Genomic DNA, 23,070 nt, shown 5'->3' with positions numbered 1-23,070 from the left:
TGGTGGGTATTCCTATTTTTATCAATGAAGAATCTTCATGCTAAGCAAATTTTTGTGCTTAGCAGCTCTATGAAATTTGGCCGATTAATTTTGTTAAACAGACGGGTCACATGGTATTGATACTCTATGTTCATAGTTGACATAGAGGGCGTGTGCAAAGCAGTCACAGATGAAATTGAGCTCAGCATTCTCTGTTCTCTAATTCTTTCAACTAAATGTACTTGTAGTTATTGAAATGTTGAAATATTTTTGAATTATCGTATAAAGTTGAATTTACACTACTGTATATACAAAAGTTGTTTCTGTGTCACAAAATGTGTTTTTCAAAATAACCATCTTGTTTGCCTTTTGTGCACTTACTAGTGGTTTTTTTTCTTTTATGGGGCGAGCGTGCATTACAAAATGTCAATAGAATGTAGATACGTGGGACTGTCCTATATTGACAAATGACAAATATTCTGACATGTATATTCCGATAAAGTACTTGTGGTGTGGTCAGGAAACTGCTGTTGCGGTTGGATATTATTTTAAGTTTATTCGCCACATTTGTTATAAAAATAAAAGTTTTTGTATATCTAGTATAGTCAACTACTCACTTCCCTATCATCGCAGTCGAAACCATTTAGCTAGAAAATGCAGATGAGAACAATTTTAACAAGAACAAATGAGAGCTGACAAGAGTGGTTGGTAGAAGTCATGCTCAAATTCAAACGTCAGGCCATTAACTTTTTTGCATTTATACCGAGTCCTTTTGGTTGGTAAGCATTCTGCATAAGCTTATTCTAGTTTCTCAAGAAGAACAAAATATGAAATAAAATGAAACTGAATTACATTTTGCTTTTGAGAAAATAATCATTTTTGTTAAATTCCATGAAATATTTTATATGTAATGACACTTGTTAATAGGGGGTATAAACAGACAAGAAGGCTAACTCATTTCTTGTTTTCTTAAATTAACATCCAAAATTGTTACAATAGTGTTGATATCTCATTTGGTTTTACCCTTACACAGTTGTGTAGCACTGAATATAGCACTGTATATATATATACTCTCTGAATATATTCTTCAATCCTGATCCAAACTTTAATTTCTTAAATAATGTTGAAATCGTTGTTTTGAAAAATTACCACCTTAAATCCATTTTTAATTATACTAGTAAATAGTTTGAAGAATTATGACAAATATTGTTTACCCATGAAGGAGCCTCAAACTGGTAACCAAATTCCTAGAAACAAAAGTGTTGAAATAATATTTAATATTATGTATTTTTGTATTTGTACATTTTTATCAACAAATATATTTAAATTATCTTACTACCTGTAGCTTTTCATTTCCATAGTAAGTTTACATTTTATATTTTGAAAATTATTTATTTATTTAACTAAACAACTAATTTAATTTGAGAAGCTACGACTTCAGACAGATTATGAGCTACGCTATTAGTTCTACTGAAACTTAATTTAAAGATTGAAATATTTGTACTTTGAGAATTCATGTTGTCCTTCGTAAGGGATGTAAAGGCGTTGGTCCTGTGTGTTGTGTAGTGCACGTAAATAACAGTGCACTTATCGGCTAGAGAAGGGGTTTGGCGGTGTGTTTACCAGTGGCTGCTGAATGCACCACATCACCTTGTAAACCCTTACAAGGTGTTTCATGAATGGGTCTCAGAATTCAAACACTTCAAGAACCTGTCTAGAAATAAATGATGATAAGTGTTTTGCGACGCTTATATAAAGCGCTATATTAGAACTTATTATTTATTTTTTATTGTCATGCACCTTCGTACAGAATGAATGCATTATTTGTTATGTGTTTGAACTCAGCAATGTCTATGTAGATGAATAACAGTTTGTACATCGCTTAAATGTTGTGTTAATGGCTCAATTGAAATACAAATATTGTTTGTTTGTTTATTTATTTATTTGTTTATTTAGGCCTATTTTTTATTGATTTTTTAATCTGCGGACAATAAAAACATCTTGACCAGGTGTCGTCCACAGAGTGCAAATACTAAAAAAGAGAACTGTCCTAAAATTCTGAAAACTTCATTATTAAATTTTCTAAAACCAACACCCCAACGAACAACACAACACAACACCAGTCAGCCAACAGCAACACACACAACAACAGAACAAAAACACAACAATCAAATGCGCCCAAGAAAAAGACATGTAGACAAATAAAAAAAAAACAATCAAACAAACACCCCGGCCACACAACAACAAAACAAACAAACAAACAAACAAACAGAACAGAACAGCAAGGACAGACGAGCATACGTCATAAAATCAGACTGACAGTCATAATAAGATTTGTAACTTGGGCCCCATTTCACAAAGCTCCTCAAGGACAAAAAGTAGCTAAGCACAACAGATATGTGCTTACCAGCCAAACTACCATGCCACGTGTACAATTTCTGATCGGTATCCTGCTCATTTGTGCTAAGTAGAATTTGTCTACTTAAGTAGCTCTATGAAATTGAGCCATGTATTTGATCTTCACAGCACTGTTATCAACAAATGACCTATAAATTGAAAGGTTGAACTCAACTGAAGTTCATGCTCAACTTGGTTTCGGAGGTGTCACGTTTCACGCTGTGAAGCAAATGTTGATTTTGAATTAGTTATGCTTTGCTTGGTAGTTATTTCCACAATTTACAATCCGGTTCTGTAAAATTATTTACAAACTAAATTCTACTATGCAGCTAATAATTTGATAACAAAAATTTGTAAGATTTTTTTTTGTTTGGATCCTGCTTTAGACCGTTACACTGACGGTCATTAATACATTTTAGCTTGTGGCAGCCATCTTGTGTTTTTCACATTTGAATCAGTGTAACCAAAGTGAGGCTATGGGGCAAGTAGTCTGGTCCATGTTTGGTCTAGATTTGAATCAGCATGCATTATTAATAATGGTGACAGTGGTGTCAGATGATATTAATGTACTGTTTATCTGGTTCAATAATGTGCATGCAGGGATGCGAAATTCTGAACTTTTATCAGAATTCAGACTTTTTAAAGTCTGCCTGGTATATAATTTGTTTTGGTGGTATTACTTAGTGTTTTCAAAATAAAATAAGTTGTGCTCTTTCATCTACTCCTCAGGGTTCTGGGTTCGTATGAAATATCTATTTATAAACCATTGAGACAATTGCATTTCTCTCGACATCTTGGCAATGATATAATCTCAAAAGGAAACAGTTCACCAATTGTGTAAAGTATTACAAATGCCCTGCAACCTCCTTTGAACTGCCCAAACATTTCCACTTCCAATTGAAAGCCATCCAGGTGGAAAATTCCTTTATTCACATTTATAATTTGACGTGACAACCAAAAACAGGAACATTCCAGAGTGAAATTACGCATGGTTGAATGGCAACAAGAGTTAAGCAGGTCAAGTAGATAAAAAGAAAAGGTTAGCAAAGGACAAAATGGTGAACCCATGTCTGCGATTCCAACAGTTGCCTTTAACTTTTCATTGTGGTTTGTTTGGTCGTGAACTTTTAGACCGAGTCGCATTTATTTTTAGAGCGACTAGCTGCCATTTTTGTTTTCATTCAAACACGCGACCAGAAGGATATACCTTGCTGATGCTTTCGAAGGTAAAATGTTAAGTCTGATTTTTTATCTTTAAATTAACATTTATGATTTGAAAGTCCGGATATTAAATTAAGAAGTTGAATTGGTTTGTATCTATAGAAGCGAGCAACGAGTTTATTTGGACTTTGTCAAAAGGCGAACAGGCGTAAAGTGAGTTTCTTTTCTTAACAGAAAGTTTGTTTAATCTTTTTCATATGCGATCGAGGACAAAACGTATAGAAAGAAATTTAAATTAAATTTGGCAATGTCTTCAATTTAAACAAACCATGCAACCACCCTTTTGATCTCAATTATGTGTCAAAACTTATTCCCATGTTTTCTAGTGATCCCTGGTGGCCAACGGCAGTTTTACTAGTTGCTGATTGGCACTGAAGCCGGACAAAGATAGTGACAAAAGAGGGACCGCCAACATAGCTCAGTAGGATAGAGCCCCGGCACGTTAATTTGGAGTTCGGTTCAAGTCCCACACCAGTCAAATTTGTTCAACCCAAGATTATTAAAGTTTTACCCTGTCAGTTTTCCTTTGATATTATATATTAACCGAGATTTGTATTTGAGATTTAGTTGCTATAGCTGCAAATTAAAATTAAAATTTTGTATTCAGGACGGATGTGTAAAAGCATTTCATGGTCAGTCGCTAAAAAACCCTCTTTCAAGTAGACATGTATGGGCTTTCATAAAAGGCTTTACACGGCCATGACTTAGATATATTAAATTATATTTAATTTCCTTCTAGGTGCGTCATTGGTTTTTGAAATATTATAGACCGTGACCGCTCTGGATTCTCGGCGATATCTAAAAAAAAAAAAAAATGCTGCAACATTTTGAAATGAAATGTTCACCTGTTAGTTTTATTGTATTATATAATATCTACATTAAAAACAATCGAATGGTTTACAAAACAAAAAGTTTTCTTTTCCTTAACATCTCTACTAATACTATGGAAACAGAAGCACACTTAGCACGTCGTTATCGACGTAAACGCGTGACCTTGATAGACCTACATGATTAAGTTTGAAAAGAAAAGTTGAAAACTGAGCTATATTTTGCTTTCTGCGTGTGAGCCTCCACCCCGAATGGTTGGGATATTATAATAATGAGAGATTAAACCCACGTACACAAACGCAGGTTTAAAGTGCGAAAAAAAACACCAAAAAAACACGTGTTCGTTTGAAGTATAATAATCATTTTTGGTTGGCGCGACATTACGTCATTCTCCAGATTCTCGCGTGCAATATTTCCATAATAATTTTTGTTCAACATACTGCATTAATCATAAACCGCCATTGGCCCGGGGGCAATCCCCTCAAGAGGAAATGTGGCTCGTCGTCGAAAAGCCACCCTACAATTTATTTGAAAATTTCTTTCATTTTATCCATTCTAAATATATAGGCCTATACATTTTGCAGTTTATCCATGGTTTAATATTGTTTTAATTACGTTTTGGATGAATGCGCGTTGACCAACCAAATGAAATGACAGCATCGCTTACTTAGTCCATTGCACAAAATGTACATGACAGCAATGTAACTTCATTACAAGACACAGTATGGCATTCTATGGATGTACATGTACACACACATCCTGCATAATGTATGCATCATCACAAACTGCGCATCTCATTATAAACAGCACCCTTTACAAGGCCGCGCGATCACCATAGACAATATCAACGTGTGAACAGCACCATCCGGTCAACTGCTCATTTCGTTTTTCTCACCATCTCTTCCAATTGACCGCGCAATTTCACGATTATCCTATCGAGGATGAGACAGCTGTTTGGCCAAGTCAAGGATGCCGTGTTTTTCAACCTGCAGCCCGGTGACCGTTTCTCCCAAAGACCAGTTCAATCCCGGTAATTATGGAAGATGTTTTTTACATGCGCGGTGACCCTCGCTAGACTGCAGTATGTCAGATTCAGTTATCCACCGCACCTTTGCGTTTTATGCTCCGCATTTGAGGACTTATCAGTGAGAAAAACAGCTCAATTTTCTAGGATTTTATGACATCAGGACCATAATGGAATATAGGAATTAAAATATGTTTTCGCATCATGCAAAACAGTCATGCTGTTTAAAAGTGTCATGGATTTCTTTTTGAGAGGAATTCTGTACCGTCGAGAATGAAATCTGCTTCCATCCAACAGGTTTAACTTGGTAAGTAGGTCTCTGGGTTCACATTAAATAACTGATGAGCACCAGCACAAATATTGATGTCGACAGTGAATGATTAAATGTGAAAACATGGAGTGGTATAAATAACCAATATGCTGTGGGAAGATTGTACAAACAATGTGCAAATGAAATGATTTTGTTCACAGCTAGAAAAATCTCCCATACCTTCACAGGGAGGGGCGAAGTTGCAGTTCTGAATCCAAGCACACTGGTCGCATGTCGTGTCCGTGTAAAATGTGTTTTCTTAATGGAATATTCACAGAAAAGTATTTTTGCATTTGGAATTAAGATTTTTGTTTTACTCTTTCAAAACTAACATCTCACATCGTTGCAGTCTGCATCAGGCTATAGCCATCGGGCAAATTTGGTAGTCTGGTGTAATACATGGCTCTTGCAATGCAAAGTTTGTGGGTTTGAATCCTTCTCTTAGAGAGATTTCTGTGCTTTTTCTTCTCATGTTTTTCTGTTTTCCATGTCCCAAATGCGACCGCAAAAGGATGTTAAATAATGAATAAGAACGTCTGTCTATAATGAACATACCAATTGTTAAAATTGTTAATTAGTATGATTTGATGGAAGACCTTGAATTAAAACCAATATTTACTCTTAAGTTTATCATGCACTATAAAGGAAAATAATTAGTTTTGCATGTATAATTAGCATGTGCAGGATTCAATGGGGAAGATGCCGGTCTTTTACAAGTCACTTGTATGTTACGAGCTTATTATGCTCGTTAATTAACAAGGGGGCTTTGGTATCGATGAGTTTGTACATTGAAGTGGTCCCATACAAAAAAGCAATCAGCGCAAAGATTATGCAGCGTAATTCAATTGATTTTATATATGTCGAAAAACAAATTGTCCTCACTGCACTGTTTTCGTCAATTCTTTGTTCAACCCCCAAAATCATTGCAAAATTTACCCAGTCAGTTTCACTTGTGGTTTATATTGATATCTGAAACAAAATGTCGCATCCCCTTAAGGTGATCCCCTGGCTGCTGCTTCCCAGGTTGTATCGTAATTTGGGTGTGATCCCTGGCTACACGGCAGTTAACGGTTGTATGGCTTCTGACGGGCACCCCGAACAAAGATATTGACAAAATAGGGACACCGCCAATATAGGGCTATAGATAGCTCAGTTGGTAGAGCGCCGGCACGTTTCCGGAGGTCGTTGGTTCGAATCCCACTCTAGTCAATTCTTTGCTCAACCCCAAAAATCATTGCAAAATTTACCCAGTCAGTTTCCCTTGTGGTTTACATTGATAACTGCACTGTTTTCGCCAGAATGCCTGCACTGACATTGGCAATATAACTCATCTTCTCATAAAAGTATACTGGTACCAGCCTATACTCTTTAGTTATATCATAAAAGTCGCGACGTTTTAAGCAGTATTCTTAGTTCGTTTTCAGGAGAGCGCATCAAGACATATCTAACCTATGTTTTGGTCTAAGAACTATATTACTCCTTCAAGAAGAGATTTTTACATGTCGTCTCCTGGAACTGTAAATGTTGAAATCTTATCAGCAGATTTTTCAGTTCTGCACCTAGAACGACACAAGTCTATGAAAAAAAAATGCGTAGAACCAATTTTACAAAAATACACAAGATGAATTGAATTTCTTTGCATAATTTAGGGTGTGTTTTCTGTTAGTCAGATTTGGAGATGCACCCTGCCCTTGTTTTTCTTCTGAATGTGTATCTGGACCTCTTCCTTGGTAGACGGTTTTGAGCCACGCCCCCTTTCAACCCACAATCGTCTTCTCGCAGAATCCCCGTGACCGTGTGTACAAAGCTTTAGAGATTTACTGAATTTGTATTGCGCTGTACATGGACAACCTCTGCCCCTAATGAAAATGAGATGCTGTTGTGCGTTTGAAGCTTTGATATGAGTGTTGAACCCAAAGATTGATCTTTCAAAACATTCATTGCGCAAAATTATTAATACTCATCAACACTCAACTGACAGCTGCAGATTAGTAACGCACCTTTATACAGATGGATAATTTCAATCACTTTGCACTTAAAAATAAAAGTGTGATTCATGTTTACAGTTCACGGCATTTTGACACCTTTCCGCGGATACGATCAAAAGACCCAGCCGGTAATTTGGTGCCTATGCACCGCCCAGGGACAAGCCCTGTGGAGCCTCGGATAAGCCGATCGATTAGTATAATACTGTATTCAAAATTACAGAGGTTAACTTGATATTTTTATTTGTGGTGAAAATTATTGATTGGATATTGTGTTTTGTCTGCTGGTGCATCGGATGTTTAAATCGATTATTTGACATTATTAATTTGAGTGATAACTCATGGCCAAATTATTTCTAAAGTAAGGTGTAAAGTTGTGGTGGATGCACTTTATGTTCGCAACTCATGTCAGCCGAAGAATCACAGAAAAAGGCGGGAAAATGGCTGCTCACATTATGTCTGCAATAATTTCATGAAAATAATTGATAATAAATTTAAAAATTCATGTTTAAATGATAACGGTCAAAAAAATTCCCAAATAATTATAAGTTTGGGGTAAAGCACAAGTAGGTGGTGGATGTAGGTCTACTTTTTTGACAACTTGTGTCAGTTAGGAGTAAACACAAAAAGGCGGGAAACATTTCTTTCACGTCTAAAATAATATCAATTCCCAGGCTCGTTTAAAATGCTCTTCACTGATTTAAATGCATTAGAAGAGCATCAGTAGTGACATTAGTCTGCAAATTGATGTCGGCCTGAGGTAGGGCATTTTTCTTCCCTGGAGAAGGAATATGTTAAGTATCTGTTCTGACGACCATCTTAAGCATTCCGCTCAATCAGGATTCAGAAGTAATATAGTTTCCCGTACTGTGTGGTGATCTTTGCTCTGACTTGTACAGCTGAAGCAGCTATGTCTGGTCGTAAAGACTGTCTGACGAGTCATCAGTCCTGTCTGATTTGCAGACTCTACAAATCCCTGGACTATAGACAATGCTAATTGGACTGATATCCTCAGGGGATCACAGACCCCCAGATTGTACTCGAATATCATCTACAAGTCTTCACCGAAGACTCGGTCGACCAGTTTATTCCCACTTCAGTTAACTTTCATCATTTTGCTTGCCCGAAAAGGGTAACTTCTTATTAATAATCAAAAACGGTTCTTGTGATTGATTTAGCTTGATGTGCTATAATTTGGCAGCAAGGGGATAGGAACTGAAGGGAATTCAATAGCCAAGTGATAGCCAAGTGATCAGGGGTAAAATAACCGAGTGGCTAGGCTACAGCTACGGCTAGACTTTTGTGTCATTGTGAGAGTGACAAGACGTCTTTAGTCTTGGTGCAATACGTTGTTGCTCATTTGTAACTACCGCAATTCCACGCTCCGCGCTGCACGGCACTGGTTTCACTAGACTCAACAAGAACGTCTTGCACCAAGACTAACTATTGCTCGCACAACACGAGCGTCAAAATTGGCGGGTTCTGCCCCGTGTTATTTTTTTTTCAAAAGGCTCGTGAATTTTAGGGTCAGAGAAAATTGCCATTCTTCGTTTCGTTCAACAATTGGCAATGGGTGAGAAATATTCACCGACACACGGGTATCGGGGCTTTAGAATTTGAACAGGTGCCAAAGAGAAAGGAAATTAAAGAACCGAAGCTCGCGGTTTTAGAATGTACCGGAAAATGTTAATTTCCAGAAATTCAGAAATTACACCATGTGTTGTGATGTGAGTTGTCAACCACCGGTCCTTTTCAGAACCACTGTCATAATTAAAAGAGATAATTTATTGTGCTACCGAAAACCTCACCTATAATTGAAAACCTGTCAGAACAACAACATGTTTTTATTTCATTTTTTGACAAGTTAATATGACACTATAATAATTCTTTAGGTTCTCGATGTGGCATTGATGTAAACCCCTTTACTTGGTTCTAAGTAAGAGTCTCGGGAAATCTTTCGAGGATTTCAAAGGGGGTATATATACTTCGGTACTAGAGGAAAAGAGTGTTTTAAAGTATGGGAAACAACTTTGTGGGGGGGGGGGGGGGGGGGACACAGACACACCAACATATCATATCGGTCAAGTTATTTTAACAATTGATTGTTTTTGGTCGACTGTGTGAAGTTTGTATTCCGATGTTCAAAGTATTTACTGATAAAGGAATGAAAATATTGAACACGTGGAGATACGAAATAAACATCGTCAGAAGATGGTGAGTCACCGAGTGTGAACTGTACGTACACCTATAGGTTGAATTCCAGCAACGGTTCACTATTTAATGGAGCAGACACTCACAGTCATGAACGTGAAGGTATTTTGTGCATTTTTCGTGGAACCATATTATGCGTTTTTTCGACCTTCGAGTTCGTTTCCAACAACTCAAGATTCAAATGTCCAGAACAGTGTTTGTAATCGACCGAAAAGTAGGTTGTTTTTTCCTTCATGGTTGATCCAGCAATTTTTCATGGAAGCATGATTATGTTCTCGACCTTCGACTTCGTTTCCAAAACTACCTCGAGATTCGATTGTCAAGAACGGTTTTTGCATAATGTTTGTAACCGACCAAAAGTCAATTGGGGGTGGCCACCATTCCAGAGTGACATTTACAATTCCTTCTTATGAAGGCTGTTAACACACAGTCTTTATTCATACTAAGGTCAGGATAAATATAGATTTTTTTCTCGTAAGATTTTAGAAGGCAATAAGTGTTGGATTATTCCTTTGGGAGCGAATGCGAATGGTGAGTAAATTAACATGTTTGTGCCGAGCAAGTGTTTGATAAGCAAGCCACATTTTGATATTCTACTGAAGGCAATTGGAGCATTCAAATCGAAACATTGACCGTTTTATAACAAGAGATTTACCAGCAAGGTAAAAGATTTTTAAAAATTCCCTTTTTGAATCGACTTGGAAGAAGTCAAATTCCCTTTTGAAAAGCACTACAAAAGTGGAAATTTCGTAGTGCAGAAAAAAACATTGCATCCCGATTCGTTATCTCTGATTACCGCATTGACTCTTTTTCTGTCGCCAAGTGTTCAGAATACTCTTGTTAGTTTCAAATCTTATAATGTGTGAATTCTCTTTTGCTTCTGTAGGTAGTTAAACCATGACGGATCCACCACTAAGAAGCCTCGGGAAGCTAGGAGCATCGGAGGCTCCAGCCGCAGTGAAGAGCAGGACCTCCCCATCACGTCGGCCTCGCCCTGCATCTTACCACCAAGAACTAAGCTCATCGTCAACCTCCTCCGGTAGCCCTAAATCCTCAGGCGCCACTCGCAAGTCACCACTCAAGAGCCCTCAACGAGGATGTGAGGCAACAGCGTCTCTGGCACTGAAGATCCCACCGAGGGTTGACCGCACATTTAGACGGTCAGGATCCCCGGGGGCCAGGTCAAGCGCGTCTGGTAGCTCGAACGGGAGCTCAGACTCGCTGCCTTCGAGAAAAGCTACGGCTATCCTAGCGAAGCTTGCGCGTATGAGAGAGGAGAAGAAACTCCTCGATATAGCTCTTATTTTCTATGGAGGAGAGATACAGTGTCATAGGATTATCTTAGCTGCGAGCAGTCCTTATTTCCGTGACATGCTGGGCGTGAGAAGCCACCTGACTAAGCACGAGAGCATTGAGATGCGAGGAGTTGATATGGTTGTCGTGCGAGCTTTAGTCGACTATGCGTACACATCAACTTTGACGATTGGGAATGATCGTATTAAGACAATGTTAGAAGCTGCTAATATGTTTCAGTTCCAGGGTGTTATCGATGCATGTGTGAATCAGATGAAACGGTCCAGACGGCACACCAGGCAGCGGTCGGTCAGTGGGCAGCGGACTGAGAATGGTCGTGGCGGTCGGAGCCCCTCCAGTTGGGGAAGTCCTCGATCAGGTAGCCCTAGGAGTACCCCAGTTCAAAGCCCTCGCTCAAGCAGTCCTGTCACTTCCTCACCTCTGCTCTTCAGTCCAAAAGACCCTGTCAATGGATCATCAAAGACACCTGACGCCAAGGCAAGAGATGTTTATAAGATTCTGCAGGATTCGCCACAAGGAGGAAGGATTGTTGATTCTCTCCAAGAATTGAAAAGTAACGGTCTTCAGACAGGTCCAGATGGAGCTCAGCGAAGGTACACCCGAAGTCACAGCACGGGATCCGAAGGGTATCGAAGTTCCGCAGGAAGCGACTCCTCCTTCGACATATCATCTCAGTTTGTGTGGACCGATTCAAGACATCCAGCTCGAGCCGTCCGAGAAATGGTCAGGCTCCGCCAAGATGCCCGCATCATCGATGTTGTCTTGAGGACTAAAATCAAAGACTTTCCCTGTCACAGGGTCCTCCTTGAGGCATCAAGTAACTATCTCTCTCGCGTGATCTCAAGAGATATTGACGGCACGAGCGTCATGGATGTCCATCTCAAGAAAGTCTCTGCAGATGTCTTGCAGAAACTGATCCAATATATGTACACAGGAAGGATAGCCGTTTCGGAGCGTGATGCGGGTCAGGTTTATAAGATCGCAAAGCGGTTCGGTCTGGATGAAGTATGTTTAGCATGTGTTACTACTGACCCTAGCTTGGAGGCAGCTAGACCCGACGATTCTGCACTAACTGACAGCTTCCTGTCCACTGCTACAAACTCGGGAAGTGTGGAGGACTTGCTGAATCCAAAAGTCTGTGACCAAAGTGTCTCTCTTAATACCACTATTTAATTCAGCTAAAACATCCTGAACGTCAGGGGCCAATTTCACAGAGCTGCTTAGGCACATAAAAAAAAAGTTTACCAAAATTTTACTTACCAGAAAAGAGTTACCAGCAAAAATACCATCTCTCATGTTGCATCTGTGACTGGTGTCTTGCTGAGTGTTGCTTAGCAGAAATTTGTTTGCAAAATGTTCTGCTTTGAAAGCAGCTTCATGAAACTGGGCACAGATCAACTGTTAATGTGACATCGTTAATGTATCTTTCATTAAAGGTGAAAACACTAAGCATGCTGTCTGGCTTCTAGATTTTAAAAATAAAGACACAATTATCTTGTTGATTTATAGAAAAAAATGCTTCTCATTTAATGGACAGTTTTTATCAAATACATTCGTATCTCAATGAGGAAAACAAAAAGTAAAAGTGGCACAATCTCCTATTTTCAAAAACTAGAATCTGATACAACTCATCTCTTTTTGGCTTTCTCACAATTTTTCATCCTAACAATTACAATTAGTTAATGAATTTAAACTGCATAATTATTTACTCATTTACAAAAATATATACAAATTATTCCTGTATTTGCTCTAGGAATAAAAAATAAGTTAGCTATATTTCACAAAATTTATAGTTCTCTAGTTTGGTATCGAAATATTGTACAAAAGTGTAAGTAACTAAAATTATCGGTAACTGTACAAACAATCGTTGTATCATCTTGTAAAAAAGTTTGGCTGTAAGAAAGGTGTAAAGTGAATAATTAGCAATTAATAATGAATAAATAATTAATAATGACACATCTCTGCTCTGCCTAAGAGATCCATCAATTATTAAAACTTGCTTGAGCAATAGCAGATCTTATACAAAGTTGTGTGGTTGAATCCCACCCAAGTAGTTAATCTGTGTTTTTTTCTTCACAGGACTCGGAAAAGAGCGAGTATACAGGGCTTAACACACTTTGGTGTAAAAGGATAAAACCAAATAACATTTGTTTGGAAGAAAGTTCTGGTAAGCAGAGAAAATACATGCTTAGCAGAGACAAGAAACCAGCAAAAATGCTATGTAACGTAATTCTGGTAGGTTTCCTATTGCTTTTTGATTAGCTTTTAGCGGTTCTGCTGGACAGGTCTTTGAAGCAAACCTAGATTTGTGAACAAGCCGTAAAATGTTTGTCGTTGTGGTAGCCCTATCACAAGACTACCTTGAGCGCAGTACAATTGCGTGAGAGCACGCATCGCAGCAAACATTTGACGACTTGGAGACCCTGTGGAAAGGCTTCTTCCAGTAACATAACTATCGCAAAGATTTGCCGCTGACCATGGAAACTTTGAGCCTGGATTGTTGCAGTAAACTCAAGTTGGGCCCTAATTGGACAGTAAAGAGTTTTGTAAAGGACCTGTTAGATTGTATTTAAGTCGTTTTATTGATGTTATGGTGATAACTTCATGAAAGAGGAGAGTATTGCAAAAAATACTTGCTTGATTTAAAGTCTAGTGGTCTGTTATCACAGATTACAGTTATACTATGCAAATGTCATGAAAGTGTTGAGCGATATTTTATCAATGACTATAACATGTCATCTTGAACGTTTTTTGGTGGTAAAAATTGACACATATATTAAAAATACATAATTTTATCATCTAAAATGATTTCAGGAAAATATGATTTGTGCCAAATAGTGTTTTATGGCACAAGAAAAGTATTATCAAATATTTTTATTTATTTAAAGTGTTCGACAAGGAAAACATGGGGTTTCACAGTATGGCAAAATTTGAGAAAACTAAACTGGTAAACTTGAAAGCAATAGCTGCTAAGCAAAAATAGACGGTAAGTCAAATGCCACTATCTGTATATTCAAAATGTTGTGCTACGGAAAATAAATCGTTGGTATTCAAAAGAGTAAATTCATTTCCATCCTCTTAACAGTGGTAACTTTTTGCGGGAAAAACAAAAGAAGAAAACAAAGGCTATTTGGAGGGATTTTGTGCATGTTCATAATGGGCTTGCTGTTTTCTTGACTTTATGAGTATTTTAAACCTAATGTTTTTTCTTTGTAGTAATGTTTAGGCTTAACAATCCGTCAGCTTTCAGGTAAAACCTTAATAACGACCAATGTTGGCTGTTGTCTTTAACAGCTTCACAAAATACAACTCGAATGCTGCTTCATTCATCAATAAAATCCCATGTAATCTAGGTGAAGAAAACTAAAAACAATTTTTCCCTGGAGAAAACGAAATGCCAAGCTTCACATGTTACTACTGAATAATGACCAAAAGTTTAGTTTAAATTTTTTGTTTTAATATGTTCAAGTCTTGTTGAATGGAGTTACTTTTCTTGTCTTACAATTTTACCTTGTGGTATTCAGTGTTTAAAAAATGATTAGGCACTTGAAATTCCATCTGAAACTGCGTCCAGTGAAGCAGCATTAGAATTATTTGCTATTATTTTCAAATGTAAGCATTTGTTTTTGGAGGTTGCTAGACTATCCTTTCTTGGGCTGTAAGGAATTGAAACAAGCATCTTCATACCTTGGGATTCACTCAGCAGGTTTCTGTTAGGTCGACTTTATTTCTTCTTTTTCTGTTGAGAGTAAAATTATTTGTTATGGTACATGCATCTCTTTGTCAACCAAGAATAAAAAGTGCTTATGTTTGTCGGATATAAAGATCTGTGAAGAGTTATTCATGCTTTGAAGACTTAAATGGAAACAAAAACTTTCAGGAAAATACTGAATGTTGCAGCGCCTTAAGCATGAGTGCTATAAGAAGTCACTATTATTGTTATTTTGTTTTATATGAAATCTAGAAATCTCGAACCCTTAATCTTAAGATGCCATCCTACCTTCTTCTTCCCTTTCTTCTTTCCCTTCTTCTTAAGTCCAGCGCCAAGTTTCATGATCGACGCAAACGTTTCGGAGTTCATCCGATGGGTCACGCTCATTTTCATGGAGGGGTGTCCGGCTTCTTTCCTTTGATTCAAAGCTTCCATGATTTCTCTACCTCCCAGGTCCCCGATGAGATTGTCGTCAATGTCTAGCTCTTGTAAACAACTGGAATGCTGAATCAATCTATGAGAAGTACGGCAACAAAAATGTAACTTATAAAACTTTACTTCATGTTTGTACATGTACAGGGTATCTGCAAAAGTTAAGTTTAAAGCCTGGTTTATACTTCCTGCGAATGCAAATGCAAAGTTTGACGTCACACGGCTGTTTTTCGTAGCGAATGTTTAACAGGAGCTGAACATTTCAACTGTTGAGAGTTATTTTCTGCGAACTTGTGATGTCAAAATTTGTAACGCATTTGTATTCGCAGGAAGTATGACCAGGCTCAAGACTTTTTAAGACCCTCTTAATTCTACGAAACTTAAGACCAAAAAGAAGTGAATAAAACGTGCGCAGTGAATAAAACGTGTGCAAGAATGCCAGCATCTCAAAAGTCTCCCCTTTGTAGTTGAAGTAATGTGCATTCAAATTGAACCACGCCCATAAATACCACACCCTTAAGAAACACTCACTGTCTGAAAAGTCTTGTTATAATAACAGGTGCATAAGTTGAGCCACGCCCGTAGCTATCGATGCCATTGTCTGCAAGATGTAGTTTGTGTATCCAGGGACCAACGGGTGGCGGCTCGGGCGGGGCTTTTGACTTCTTTTTCCTTTTACCTAGATTGGGAAAGAATGATACGAGTGAAACTCAAGTTGCAGTTGATTTAATTTAGTAAAGGTTTAGTCATTTTGTGAAGGCTGCAAAAGTTTGGAGTCTTTGTCCAAATTAGTTTAAAGCTGTTTATATTTTGCTGAGCAACTAACGGCGGGCACCAGTCAAAGTGTGTAAATAACATGGCTGTCTGTTAAGCATGATTTTTTTCTGTGGTAATACACACATTTTTTGTTGTGCTTCACCAAGGCCAAATTTCATAGAGCTGCTTAAGCAGAAAGAATTGCTTACAAAAGTTCTGCCAAGCAGAAATAAGCATAGATTGGTTGTGCTTAGCACCTATTTGTGCTTAAGCAGCTTGATAAAATTGAGCCCAGATCTTTAAAGTTGAAGGCCTTGATTAAGATGCTAAGCAACACAACTGTAACTAAAAGTAGAACCTGATGACTTGGCAATCGTCACTAGAGTCCAAACCATAATAAACTCAATCTTAACTTGCAAAAGATAGTTAATGGCCTGACGTTTCGACCCTAGCAGAGTCTTTTTCGAAGGCTAAATGACAACACAACAAACATGAACAGGTAACATAAGCAGTGAAGTGGAAATATATGAATAGAGACAGAGAGTCCGAAAGCTAGCAGAAGAAAAGCAAGGCGTAAACAATAAATAGGGAGACAAAAGGGGGCGGGGGTTCTAACTTGATTCCATTTTTAGCTTGATTGATTTGTATTGATCTACAGATACTGACCTTTCTTTTTCTTCTTCTTGCCGAGTCCTCCTGCTTTGCTGCTCTTAGCTGAGTCTGGCTTCGGCACCGGTTCTGAGCTCGACATCGCCGTCGGCAGTCTCCCTCGTTCCTTCTCTGCCAAACAAAGATAAAGAAAACATTAGTATGACCCACAATATGGGATTTTTCCCCCATTATTAATGAAACCAAGGATGCCTCATAAGTGAACTTAATCACAGCTGATAAGAGTGACAGTGAAACTGGTGAGTATTATTCAGAAATTTTTGGCTAATGGAAAATTCCCATAAGGATCGTTTTTCATCACAGATGGTAGTCAATGACGTCAGGGGCAATCCATCTTTTGCCAATAGCACCGTCCCACAGCATCCTTGGTCTCGTTTGTCAGCAGAAGACAAGACTTAAAGGCACTGGACACCTTTGCTAGTTGTCAAAGACCATTATTCTCACTTTGTGTATGAATAAAATAACAAATCTGTGAACATTTTGAAAAACACCTTTGATGCACAAGTTTGAGCCTGAATTCTTTAAATATTTGAGTGAGAAATACCTCTTTCTCAAAACCTACGCTACTTCAGAGGTAGCCGGTTCACACAATGTTTTATACTATCAACAGCTCTCCATTGCTTGTTACCAAGTAAGTTTTTAAGCTGACAATTATTTTGAGTAATTATCAATAGTGTCCAGTGTCTTTAACGAACCCATGAGTAACGCCTGAGCTTCTTCCTCTGCTTTCAATCTGGCTGTCTCCGCTCGCTCATAACTCTCCATCTCTGCATGGTCAGCGGCGAGTTTGACCAATTCGATTGTCCCTTCAGCTTCTAGATTGTTCCCGTTGAGATAAATCTCCCTGGAATAAATGAGATGCATATTTTAAAAACCGAGTTTCATTTAGGATCAGAATAGAACAAGATTCAAAATTACGGGAAATCTCCATGAAAGAAGGACAGAATAATACATCCTTTTCAACTTTACCAACTCACATCTGTAATCACCGAATTCATTCTCCAAAAAGTAGACACTAATCCTTTTGAATTTGATCACGAGGAAGCCAGTTGCTGAATACCCCAAGCGGATTAACTGGACATCTATTAAGTTTGAAGACCCAAGTAAAGACAATGTACACTCACTCACTGAAAAAGATGTTCCAAATTTTTGTGGCTTAACTCAGAAATTCTTTAATGGAGTTTTCCTGTTATGAACTTAAACTCAGTGAGTATTCATTGAGTCACAAACTACTCACTTACCTAAGTGCCGTCGTTGAGACGATATCACCAAGCAGTGAGCCTGACTCAACCCCCAGGTCACAGTAACAGAGACTCAAACTCAGCAGAAGACGATTATTTTTCAAACCTTTACAGATTCCTCTCACTCCCTCGTCTCCAAATCTGCCGGAAAAAAAACCCAGGAAAAACAATTTCTCATGAAATACTTTCAGTTCACACAAGATGAATTTTTTTTTTCACCAGAAAATGTATATCCTTTAATGTATTGAGATTTTTTGAAAAACAAATCTCAGCTTCACTCCAGAGGGCCACTCAGGGTGAGGGCTACAAGGAAGTAAAACCTCATACTTCATCATTCATACGCAAATTGCAAAAGAGAAGCGGTTTTCCCTGCTTCTTTATTTGAGAACAGCGCCTAAAAGATTGTTTGAGACAGGAGAGACTCTTCTAGCTGTAACACAATACTCAAATACGACTATACTCCTCTGGTAAAACACACATCCCCAAGAAAATAATGTTGGAGATTGCCTGGAGCTGGTTGCCTGTAAAACACTGCGCCGTGTGTCACGACTGGCCTTTGTGGATCAAGATACATTTGTACTTACTCGTTATAATCAAAAGACAATATGCTTATTATCGTCATTGGAATACATCTGCAATAAGAAGAAATAAAAAAAGGTTGCTTACAGTAAATTAAATTCCACTTATAACCAAATAGGGGTTTGAAAACAACTACAAGTTTTGACGCAATTAAATTTTCTGATTGGGATGTCCTTTTTGTATTTTGTATTATGAAATAATAAATAAACCGTATGATAAAGGCCATCGCCTTCGGCTCGGGCCTTTATAACACGGCCACGACTCTGCCGGTTTTAAACGGTCGTTTATGTACTTGTCGCTACCCTTTTATTCCCTTAACAAACCATTTAGCTATTCATATGAATTGAATAATTTTTTATTAAAAATACCCCCTTTATTCCAACCCCTTTTTTAACAATAAACTGTTTTTGTTACAATCAACCAACTCAGAAACTAAACATTGAATATTATAAAATACAAAGGTTGTTTACTTCATGAGTCGTTCCACAGCATAAGCTCCAATATCACAATCAATCAACTCCAGTCTTGTGATTGGGTACACTCCTTTGTCTAACATCAATGCCTGCCGAAAAAGCAAAACAACTTCAGATATATTTCAGTTATAATATGAGGATTAAAGACACTGGACACTATCGGTAATTGTCAAAGACCAGTCTTTTCACTTGGTGTATCTCAACATATGCATATAATAACAAACCTGTGAAATTTGAGCTCAATTGGTCTTCTAAGTTGCGAGATAATAATGAAAGAAAAAACACCCTTGTCTTAGAAGTTGTGTGCTTTCAGATGCTTGATTTCGAGACCTCAATATCTAATTCTGAGGTCTCGAAATCAATTTCGTGGAAAATTTATTCTTTCTCGAAAACTACATCACTTTAGAGGGAGCCGTTTCTCACAATGTTTTATACTATCAACCTCTCCCATTACTCATTACCAAGTAAGGATTTATGCTAATAATTATTTGAGTAATTACCAATAGTGTCCACTGCCTTTACACAGAAAAGCAGATAAAACAGGGATGAAAGTCAAGTCAATGCTGATAAAACGTTTCACAACTAGGATCCCTGTCCCAAAATTCATAGAGCTGCTTAAATGCAGAAAAATTCTGGTTAAAATGTTCTGCTAGGTGGAAATGAGCAGGATGCCAATCACAAATTGTATTTTTTTGTGTGGTAGTTTGGCTGGTAACCTTATTCAAGTAAGCACAATTTTGTTATGCTCAGCTATTATCTGTGCTTAAAGGAAAGGTATAAATTGGTAATCATTCATAAAACTAATGGCAACAAAAGCTATCGGTAAGAAGCCTACAGCAGCTTTCGATAGTAACAAAAACCCATTTAGAATGTCGTTTTACTTTATAGTAATGCGGTTGTGGGAAGATGTCTCTTTGGAGACAAACTGAAACGAGACACTGGATTAACCAGCGCTGAGGAACTACGCTCCTGCATGCTGATCGGAACATCTGGAGAAAAAAATCACTGAGCAGGCTCGAGCTTCTAGATGGCGCCCGACTTGATTGATTGGGAAAATATATCAGATTTTATCCCCCCCAAATTGAATCTGTTCTCATATTGTGTATTCCAATTACAAATTTATTCTTCCTGCTTGGACCTCATCTCTCCAGATTTTCAGCAATATCTAAAAAATGAGAAATTTTGTAATAAAAAAGCTTACCAAAGTAGCAACGTCTTCATGTTTAAGAGGTATATCCCAAATATGAAGCTCCTTTATATATTTGTAGCGTTCTTGTCTTAATGACATCACGAGAGGTTCAAGACGGACGTTGCTTAAGACAGGATCCTGAAAATCAGCCACCGGCTCCAAGATAAACTGCAACCAAACATAAATTTTCAATGTGATTCAAAATAATATTCTTGTTTTACTTTTGTTCTAAGGGTTTCTTGTCACAGGGTGGGAAGAGGAATGCCCTGTAAACTTTTAAAATAAGAATCTTCAAGTGCAATGAATTTTGTTTTACTTGGACTATAGACGATGTGACCTCTGGTGTCACACGAAAACCATAACATAATTCGCGCGCATAATAATAATAATAATAATAATAATAATAATACCATTTATAAAGCGCCTTTTCCAAAGGTTACAAAGCGCTCAGAGAATGACAGGAAAAAACAAAAAAGGAATGCAAACAAAAACCAAGAGGAAAACCACGACTAGGCAAAGCTAGCAGCATTTAGCCAAGAAAGACCCGCACAAAGCCTGTCTCTTTTAGACTAGAACAGCAGGCCAAGCAAAGCGAAATTTACTGATTGAAAATGAATGTTTTCAGAGACCTTTTGAACATGGTAACAGAGCTAGAACTTTTGGTTGAGTTTGGAAGGGAATTCCACATCCTAGGGCCTGCAACTGAAAATGCTCTGTCTCCTGATTTTCTGGCATACCGCCGGGCAAAACCTTTGTGTTTTGGCAGCCAGCTAGAAAGTGTATGCAATCTTACAATGACTATGTGTCTTTTTGCCCGGCAAAACATGACGTATACAGTGTTTTTTCAACAGAGGGCGGTTTGAATGTAAACATATGTCACATCGTCTATTCAGACATGAATTGTTTACTGGAACATTTGATTGTACTGTCAATGGTTTAGTATGTAATGGACTCTTCAGATAATTCAATCACTTTTCTGATTTTTCCAAGTGGCAAAAAAATCAGATATCAGACTCGATGTACTTTTTGGGGCCAAACTGGGATGGTGGGAAAGTGACGTCAACAGCCAGGTGGAGGTGCCAAAAGAAAAAGATTAAAGGTGCACTTTTTACAGGTGCAAGAAAAAAAGGAAAGAATGTACTCCACTTTAAAGTTTTGTCTTGGACAATTGTAGTCAAGTACGACTGTCCAAGTCAAAATTTAGAAAAGAAGAATATAGCGCCCAGTAACAGGGTCACTAATTAATTTTATGACCACAACAAATCTAGGAAATAAACTTACTATTTTGCAGAATTTTAAGTTAAAAAAGTAGCGACCAAATTTTGGCATCTTTGTTAGCTTGAACCTCACCTTAACAATAAGTTTGTTGTCCTCTAAACAATTCTTCATGAAGGTTTTTAGACTCTGGCAGAACATCGTACTCTTGACGTCACAGTTGTTGAGATAAATACGATACAGTCTCTTGACGATGTCTCCAGGCGTCTCTCCCATCCCATTCAACTTCTTCTTCTTCTTTCCTTTACCCTTCCCCTTTCCTTTCTTCTTGCCTTTAGCCGGCATCTTGTTGTCGGCTCGTCACCTTCTCAGGTTTAGGTCCAGGTACATGGAGAATTATCTGTTTGGTATTTTGGTAAAAAAAAAAACATAACTAAGATTATAATGTTTGGTTTGTGGCAACATCGTGTGTGCGTATTTACTTGCTACATCACTAGGTACATCACCATGCAATCCCTCAAATCACAAAGTACAGAGTTTGGGATAGTTTTATAAATTGAATAATATGCTCACTAAATCTTACCTTTATGTTACACTTTCAAATTAATGAAAGAAATTGTTTAGGCTTCTGCCCTTTTAAGACCCTGTATCTCATCATATTTTTATGACCTTAATGTCTTAGATATTTTAGCCATCGTTTAGCAATCAATCAATCAAATTCAAGCTCTTCTAAAAATGTGGCAACTGTGACTCGTGAGTGTGACCGTCGCTCAGTGAATTTCCTGCTAAGTCACAGTGTCTTATTCTTAGCATATGATTTACTATCAACTGTTTTCAGTTTCCACTCCAGTCATTGACACAGAGATAAGACCCAGTAACTGGGGCACCGGCGCTGTACTCCTTTTTCTGATTTTTTTTCATTATAGGTCATCGGTCATACGATCGATAATGACAAATTTCGAACAAGGAGTACAGCACCCCAGCCCAGTTACTGGGTCTAGTCAGTGATGACCATCTGAGAGATGAAGTTACATTATCTATGGATAACTTTCCGTATGGCGCCACCACTTTTTCACTCATTTTTACAAAAAGGGATATATCAATCAGGTAAATTAGATACTATATTATTTTATTTCTAATGAAAAAGTGGTGGCGCCATACGGAAACTTTTCCTTATCTACATCCAAATTCAGCAAATTTAATTTTTAGAGTTGGTTGTACAGCTTAAAACATAAATTAATCATTTCACAACAAAATAACAATAACAAACATAAAAGCATAAACCAAAAAATGGAATTCCTAAATAATTAAAAGTAAAAGAATGAAAACTTAAATTGAAGTTGAATATCGAATCGTCTCACTAATTTTTTTTAAGAAACCAAACGTTTGATTAGTCATAAACAATCATCGTATCATTTTGTCTTTCAATAAAATAGTACAAAAATACTCACATAGTTTTTCACGAAAAAAGTTGGAGATGCAAAACTCAGTCCTGCGTGGTTGTTGTCATTGCAACTAACTCCCAAAAGGTTACC

General features: G+C 37.6%; 2 protein-coding genes across 4 annotated transcripts; one reads left to right on the top strand and one right to left on the bottom strand.

The window, feature by feature from the left end:
- Positions 1–43: 43 nt before the first annotated feature.
- On the top strand, positions 44–15,023 carry LOC117298962. Of its 3 annotated transcripts, none has more exons than XM_033782354.1 (2): positions 44–3,602; positions 10,842–15,023. In XM_033782354.1, the coding sequence occupies exon 2, from the start codon at positions 10,853–10,855 to the stop codon at positions 12,440–12,442; it is 1,590 nt and encodes a 529-aa protein (XP_033638245.1). In that variant the 5' UTR covers positions 44–3,602; positions 10,842–10,852; the 3' UTR covers positions 12,443–15,023. The 3 variants fall into 3 exon arrangements, with proteins under 3 accessions (XP_033638245.1, XP_033638246.1, XP_033638244.1); XM_033782355.1 differs by lacking the exon at positions 44–3,602 and adding an exon at positions 5,246–5,455; XM_033782353.1 differs by lacking the exon at positions 44–3,602 and adding an exon at positions 5,246–5,756.
- LOC117298964 lies at positions 12,776–23,051 on the bottom strand. Its single transcript, XM_033782356.1, has 11 exons — positions 22,987–23,051; positions 21,671–21,935; positions 20,333–20,488; positions 19,129–19,220; positions 18,664–18,711; positions 18,080–18,220; positions 17,534–17,682; positions 16,836–16,949; positions 15,945–16,092; positions 15,270–15,495; positions 12,776–15,008 (listed from the first exon to the last, which is right to left on the bottom strand). The coding sequence occupies exons 2-11, from the start codon at positions 21,878–21,880 to the stop codon at positions 14,994–14,996; spliced, it is 1,299 nt and encodes a 432-aa protein (XP_033638247.1). The 5' UTR covers positions 21,881–21,935; positions 22,987–23,051; the 3' UTR covers positions 12,776–14,993.
- Between the last annotated feature and the right edge of the window lie 19 nt (positions 23,052–23,070).

Source organism: Asterias rubens, chromosome 13, assembly GCF_902459465.1.
Source record: "Asterias rubens chromosome 13, eAstRub1.3, whole genome shotgun sequence".
Lineage (NCBI taxonomy): Eukaryota > Metazoa > Echinodermata > Asteroidea > Forcipulatida > Asteriidae > Asterias > Asterias rubens.
The sequence above is the reverse complement of the archived record's forward strand: the minus strand, read 5'-3'. Positions and strand labels throughout refer to the sequence as shown.